This window comes from Apium graveolens, chromosome 1 (genome assembly GCF_009905375.1).
Source record: "Apium graveolens cultivar Ventura chromosome 1, ASM990537v1, whole genome shotgun sequence".
Classification (NCBI taxonomy): domain Eukaryota; kingdom Viridiplantae; phylum Streptophyta; class Magnoliopsida; order Apiales; family Apiaceae; genus Apium; species Apium graveolens.
This window is the reverse complement of record NC_133647.1, coordinates 180645645-180653546: the sequence shown is the minus strand read 5'-3', so window position 1 is coordinate 180653546 and position 7902 is coordinate 180645645. Positions and strand designations below refer to the sequence as shown.

General features: G+C 37.7%; 1 protein-coding gene across 1 annotated transcript; it reads left to right on the top strand.

Moving 5' to 3' along the window:
* Positions 1–5370: 5370 nt before the first annotated feature.
* LOC141712533 (uncharacterized) lies at positions 5371–6004 on the top strand. Its single transcript, XM_074515505.1, has 2 exons — positions 5371–5409; positions 5540–6004. Exons 1-2 carry the CDS (start codon positions 5371–5373, stop codon positions 6002–6004), a joined length of 504 nt encoding a protein of 167 aa, XP_074371606.1.
* The last annotated feature ends 1898 nt before the right edge of the window (positions 6005–7902 follow it).

Here is a 7902-nt window from a genome sequence, read left to right as displayed (position 1 = left end):
CCTGATAACCTCTCTTTCCTTTTCTAACTCAGTTTTTAGAGATTCATTCATTTTTAGCACTTCATCCCTAACATAAAAAGCATCATCTCTATCTTTCTGAGTTTGATGGAACATAACTAACTCCTTTTCTAAGAAATCATTTCTTTTCTTAAAAGCAAGATTTTCAGAAGTTAATCTTTCACATGTTAAAGTTTGATCTCTATAACTAACAAACATGGTTTTAAGATATCTTCTCAACTCATTTATATCATCAGTATGAAAGGCATAAGTAGTTTGAGGTACCTTCGATTCAGCAGCTTCAGAACTGCATTCAGCACTTGCCTTATCAGCATTTTCCATCAAGGCATAATTTTCCTCACTTTCAGAATCTGAGGTGTCTGTCCAGCTTTTCTTCTTTGTGACAAGAGCCTTGCCTTTGTCACTCTTCACTTTCTTGCAATCAGGAGATATGTGGCCTTTCTCACCACAGTTTTAGCATTTGACATTTGTATAATCTCCTATGTCAGATTTTCCTCCTCTGCTTTCAGATCTTCTGAAATTCTTCTTATCAGAACTTGTGCCTTTCCTGTAAAACTTCTTTCCCTTCCTGAACTTCCTGTATGCAATCTTTGTGATCCCTTTCACCATAAGAGCACACAGCTTCATCATCTCCTCATCAACATCTGTCTCAGGCAAGCTTTCAGATTCTGAGTCATCATCACTTTCAGAACTTGATGACTCAGTATCAGACTTTATGAAGAGAGCTTTACCCTTGTCTTTCCTTGAGGTAGCTGCCTTGGGGGATTCTTCTTCAGCCTTAAGAGCAACTGTCCTTGACTTTCCACTTTTCCTCTTGCTTCTTTATTCCATCTCAAGTTCATGAGTCTTGAGCATTCCATAAATTTCATCAAGAGTTGTTTCATCAAGATTGTAGTTGTCTCTTATTGTTGTCGCCTTCAAATCCCAGCATTCAGGAAGAGCTAACAGGAATTTAAAGTTTGAATCTTCAAGATCATACTCCTTATCAACCAGTGACAGATTATTCAAGAGTTTGACAAATCTATCGTACAAATCAGTCAATGACTCATTAGCCTTTGAGTCAAAGTGTTCATACTCTTGAGTGAGTATTGTCTTCCTGTTCTTCTTAATCGTATCAGTTCCTTGACACCTTGTTTCCAGGGCATCCCATATCTCCTTTGCAGTCTTGCAGTTTATTACCCTATTTGACATTACATTATCAATGGCACTATGCAGTAAGTGTCGTACCTTAGCATCCTTAGCAATTGATGAGATATCTTCAACAGTGTAATCACTCTTCTCCTTTGGTACAGTCTTTGCTGCTTCACCTGCAACTGCAACCGCGAGCTTGGTTGGTTTGTGAGGCCCTTCCTTGATTCTATCAAGATATTCTGGATCTGTTGCTTCCAGAAACATGGTCATCCTCACCTTCCATATGGGATATTCAGATGGTCTCAATATGGGAACTCTGATGGTCTTATATCGGCTTTGAATTTGTGTCTTAGGAGGTTCTTCAGTTTTGGTGGGCTTAGTTGGAGTTTCTGTTTCAGACATGATTGTGTTTGGATCTTAAACTGTTTGTATGTTAACAGATAGGCTCTGATACCACTTGTTAGGTCACACACACTGTAGAGGGGGTGAATACAGTGTATAGTACAATCAAATCGAACTTAAATAACTCAAGTAACAGAAAATAAACTTCATTGAAACAATAAACTCTGTTACAGTATGGAACTGTTACCTCTCAGTGATGAACAAATATCACGAGAGCTGCTAGGGTTACAATGAATAATATTCTCAAATATGATAACACTTATAGTGTAAACCCTATATCTGTGTTTATATACTACACAGTTACAAGATAATCGCTAATTGATATGGAATATAATTTTACTTCCTAAAATATATCAATCAGATATCTTTTCTTCCAAGTATTCTATTCTTCATAGAATTCCTTCTTCATGCATATCTCTTCTTATGTTTGTCTCGATCTTCTTTCCTTTAATCAGCTGATGTCCTTATCTGAACGTCCTTCAGTACTTAAGTTCTGATATCCATCTTCTGATGATTATCTCCTGATAATATAAGTACTGATATCCTTAAGTCCTGACTTCCAGTAAGTACTGATTTATCCTGTTTAAATAAGATCTGAAAACTAAACATAAATCATATTAGCCATGACATTATCAAATATATCTAACAATTTCTTCTTGGGTCTTGAGGTTAATTACATACCTGAGGGTATCACCTTAACTTAAGGAAAGTTTACAAAGGAGTTGTTGACTGATGCTGGACTGTTGGATTCTTCTCCTGTTGCTACTCCTTTACATCTCCATCTGAAACTCACCGGAGATTTTGGTCCTTTGTTTCATGATGTTGGTTTATACCGTTGTTGGGTTGGTAAATTGAACTTTTTTGTCATACTCGTCCTGACTTATCTTTCACAGTTCAAACACTCAGTCAATTCACGAGTCATCCCCGTGTACCTCATTATGAAGCATTACTTCACACTCTTCGTTTTGTGGCTGGTACGGCTGGGCAAGGTATTCTCCTCAAAGGTGCCTCTAAGCTTACTCTTCAAGCTTTTTCGGATTCCGATTGGGCTGCTTGTTTGGATACTCGTTGTTCTGTCACAGGGTATGTTATTCTCATGGGTAAGTCTCCAATTAGTTGGAAAAGTAAGAAGCAATCTATTGTTTCTCGTTCTTCCTCAGAAGCAGAATATCGAGCCATGGCAGCTGCTGCTTCTGAGGTCACTTGGCTCATTCGTTTGTTGACTGAATTTGGTATTTCTTATCTCTATCCTGTGACCTTACACTGTGATAATCAGTCCGCCCTTCATATTGCCCGTAATCCCGTCTTTCATGAACATACAAAACACTTCGACATTGATTGTCATTTCACTCGTGCCAAGGTACTCGAAGGTCTTCTTCAGCTCACTTATTTTTCCACTCAATCTCAACTAGATGACATGCTTACTAAGGTCCTTCCTTCTGCGTAGCTATCTGATCTCAAGTCCAAGCTTGGGATGTTTACACCTCCTCCAGCTTGAGAGGGGCTGTTGGAATATTTCATTACTATTAATTTTACTACTTTGTCTATAGTGAGTAAAGGGCAGTGTAGTATTTTCACATTGTTTTAGTTTGTGGCTCTATATAGCCGAGAACTTAATTTTGTTGTAACTAACTTCTTCATTTCCAAACTTTCACATTCACAAGATCTCCCTCTCTCTCTCATCTCTCTAGTTTACATCTTTATCTCACAAGCAATTCAGAGATCAAATTCAATTTATAAATCATTAATCAAGTACAAAGAACAAGAGTTTTGAATCACAGATTGTAACAGACACTCTGAGTCGGGTTCGAATAACATGGGTAACAACAAAGTTTACTTCTGAGTGACTGTCAATGTCAGACAAGAAAAATAGTCATACTTATCCCAGAGCTCTATTAATGTACTTAAGCAGTTGTATAGTGTGATGACGAATACAAGAGGTGAAAATTATTAAATATGCAAATAAAAATTTGTGAAGACCTGAAGGAAGGAATCCAGTATGGTACAATTGCTACGATAAGAAGTAGAATACATTGTAAACATCAAGATCGTGGCACATAGATTTCCCCTTGATAAGTCTTCCCCAACTATAAAAGCGTTGAACTCAAAACTTCTTAGCGCTTGAACCTAAGGTCAAGAGAAAGTATAAATTATAATTCAAGCAGAAAGCTGCAGGAAAGTAGCAGCGGCTGCAGCTGGAATGGAAAATTTTGTACCTGGCTAGTGATATAGTCGGCCAAGAAAAAATCTGCAAGAGTCACCTGCAGTTTATTTACTTTTAACTTTCTAAGACTAAGCGCACATCATAAAAGGTACAATTGGAAATTGAGGAGGTACTACTCATTTACCGTGCATAGAAAAGCACAAATACCTTGTAAACGCCATCGACTAAAGAAGAAATGACTTGATTTGTAAGACTGTAACATTGTGTTGCTGGCATGTTTCATATTTATCTTTAATCTCTTGCATTTTTGTATGGTTCAATTATTTGTCCTGGCCGATCGACATTAAATCCTGCCAGGGAAAAGTACAAATTTAACCCACCAAAAACTTCTGAAATAAATTGTTTCATAATTGAGGGTGAATATGTAAGCAACTCTAAAGCGCGTTGCAAGGCACATGCTAATATTATAGACACCACTGCATATTTAATGGTGTAAGGCACATGCTAATATTACAGACACAACTGCATATTTAACGCTTGTTTTTACACTTGTATAGCGCTTTTAGCATTATGCAAACTAACAATATGGAAGTACAATTAGCTTGCATAGCGCATCTTTAGAAGTATCTAATTGTGTATGTGTTGATAAAATAATCACCGTAACACTCTAAAGTATCCAAGCAAAATCTTTCCAGAAAAAAGTATCTGATAAGGAACACAAATGTACATTTGCAACTATTAATTATAGCAAAAAACACATTTGCCGCTACCATAAAACTCCAGTATTAATACATATTTTTCAGGTTTTAGACTGCTCGTACGTCGTAATGATGCATTAAACTTTTAATGTTGTAGATTCTCTTCGGCAGAGGCCTTAATATATCTACCTTATTTAGAAACTCATTGTTTTCTAGGAAGTGAGCATACAAGAATGCGAAAAATATGATGAAACTATTGAAGGAGAAGAAGACATGCAGTCCCATGTAGCACCTTGAAGCCAAGATATTTCACCAAGTTTGCTGAAAAAATAGCAGGAATAGTTTTCACATTGTTACTGCAGTGAACTATTCTTTTTTGTCTTATTTAGTATGTTAAGAATGACAAGTGTAATGGTCCTAAGAGTACTTGTCTAAATCATTTAATAGTTTGTTATGGAGGTATGGACTGTAGTGGATAAAAGAACAAGCATGTAGTGTAACAAACTCATATGCGAGATTGCAGTATTTTGAATCAAATAAGTTTGCTTTCCCATATCCTCTCTTTCTTTTCTGCACAGCTTTATATGCTTAATATCAAATGTTTACATGGTATCAGAGCTGTATATGCTAGCTTGAGAGTAGAATAAAGTAAATAGAGAGAGTATACAGTTTAAATCGCTGGTCGTTTGTTTATTCTTGATATGTCACTCTAGGTGTTTATTCTAGGAGTTTGTTTTTCAGATCTATGGCATCAAGCAGTACTAGTAGTAGGCTCTCCTACTCAAATTTACAAAATCCCTTGTTCTTGCACCCCTCTGATGGCCCACTATCGATTAGTGTGTCAAAATTGCAGGGAGCTGTTGATTATAGAGCATGGAAAAGACAGTTTGAGATTTAAGTCTCAGCAAAAAGGAAGCCTGGCTTTGTGAACGGTTCAGTCACTCGCAGCACTACAGCATGAATGAGGCAGCTCAATGGGACACTGTTAACAATATGGTAATCTCCTGGATTCATAATAACATGTCTGATACTAATAATCCTCCATTTTATTTATCAGTACTGCTAGTGAAATTTGGTCTCAACTTCCCAAACATTTTCCTTAACAAATGGTTCTCACAAATACAAGCTTAGTCGAGATCTCTTTAATTTAAAACAAAACGGTGCCAAAGTTCATGAGTATTTCACAAGTTTGAGCTCTCTCTGGGAAGAGCTCGAGTCTATGAATGGGTTACCAACAGTTAATATCATGACACCAGATGTTAATAAGTTACTAATGGCCATACAAACCATGAAAGAGGAAGCAAAGTTATTCCAATTTCTTAATGGTCTTGATAATTTGTACAGTGCTCAAAGGAGTCAGTTACTTATGATATCTCCTCTGCCTTCTGTTGAAATGGCATATGCTGTTGTGCAACAAGAGGAGTCACAAAGGGAAGTCTTAAATCTATCCCTTGTGAGTAAAACTGATGTTTCTGCTATGTATAGCAAGGGGAGCACTGAAAAGGTGATGATTTGTATGGCATGTGGTCTTAAAGGTCATACTAGAGAGCGATATTGGACTGTGGTGGGGGTACCCCAAGTGGCATCATAAGTATCGAAAACCAGGGCAAAAGTTTGTCTCAAACATGATAGGTGTAACCAAGATGGCTAACAATGCACAAGGCAATGTGAACAGTTCTGAGGAAATGACAATGACTACTCACCAACTTGAGCAGCTGTTGAAATTGTTGCCCAAAGATAGCTACAAACGTAATGACCCAGATGAGGAGCTCGGGTATGTTTTTCTAGGAATGGTGAATGCACAGAAAGGCAAAGTAAAGGAGGTGACAGTGACAAAACAAGGGGAATGGATTGTTGACCCAGGTGCATCCGACCACATGACATGTTCACTGGATAATTTAGTCAATGTGAAGGTAGCACCCTCTACTTTCACCATAAAATTACCCACTGGAGCTACAGCCTCTATAAGTCACATAGGGGATGTTATTCTTCCAAATAGTTTAAAGTTGTATGTTCCCTTATTTACTCACTATGTTTTGTCAATTCACAAATTGGCCAAGGATGCACTATGTGATGTGTTGTTTTAGCCAAGTCAATGTGTGGTTATTAACTCGAAAACAAAGAAGGTGATAGAAAAAGGAGTTCTTAAAGAAGGTCTGTATTATCTGCAGTGCAAAACAGACCCTTCAGAGGTATGCATGAGTGTAGTTGCAGACACTAGCTCTGTAAACAAATTCAGTCTTTGGCATCAAAGACTAGGGAATGCTTCTTTGTCCAAGATGAAGCATATTGACTGGATAAATCCTTTTCTGAACAATCAAACCCAAGTGCGCCTTACTTGTCCAATGGCAAAGCTGACAAATCAACCATTTCCGGTTAGCACTTTTCGGGCAGCTGCAGAATTTTCTCTTGTTCATGTCGACATTTGGGGACCGTATAAAGTTCTCACACGAGGTAAATTTTGATTCTTTCTCACCATTGTAGATGACTATAGCAGAATGACTTGGATCTACTTGTTAACTAAAAAATCAGATTATCTTAGTGTTATGATGGCATTTCAAAATTATGTGGTTACACACTTGAAGGGTGAGATTCGTACTATAAGAACTGATAATGCGCTTGAGTTTTCTGATAAAACATGTATTGAGTTCATGAATCAGAAAGGCATTCTTCATCAAAAATTGTATCCTTACACACCTCATCAAAATGCAAGGGTGGAAAGGAAGCACCGATATCTACTAGAGGTAGCTCGTGCATTGCGTTTTCAATCAGGCCTTCCCTTGTCTTTTTGGGGAGAGTGCATTTTAATTGCAGCACACTTGATCAATTTGTTACCAAATGCAACATTGAATTTCTGCACACCCTATGAGAAGTTGCATGAAGAAGTGCCTACTTATGAACACCTGAAGGTATTCAGATGTCTCACTTTTGGAAAAGATCCAAGTTGTCATAATGATAAGTTTCCTGCTAGAGGATATCCATCGGTTTTTGTGGGTTATCCTAGCTTATAAAAGTGATTTCGTTTGCTCAATTTAGTCTCAATGCAAATTTATATCACAAGACATGTAGTGTTCAATGAACAAGTGTTTCCACTCAATAAAAGCTCTACTCCTTCCTTCATCCAGCCATTTCCTGTTACACTGAAACAGCCAGAGCCACCAGCTTATATAGATGACAATGATAGCACTCTCTCAACTCCACTTTCTGATAGTGAAGAAGATGAGACAAATACCAACCCACCTGTACACACATTGCTGATACAGTAGAAGAATCAAGTGAGGAGGTGAGCTCTCCAACAACTACAACAAGTCCAGTGCTGCGACGCTCTACTAGAAATGTCAAGCCACCACAATGGTTAGAAGATTTTGTCAAACCACTATCCAATACCGCGGTTAGTGCATCTGCAGTGATATGTCAACCTGTAAACAGGACTTTTGGGTGCTTCTTGGCAAGAATTGCAGAGCACAAGGACCCTGTACATTTCCAACA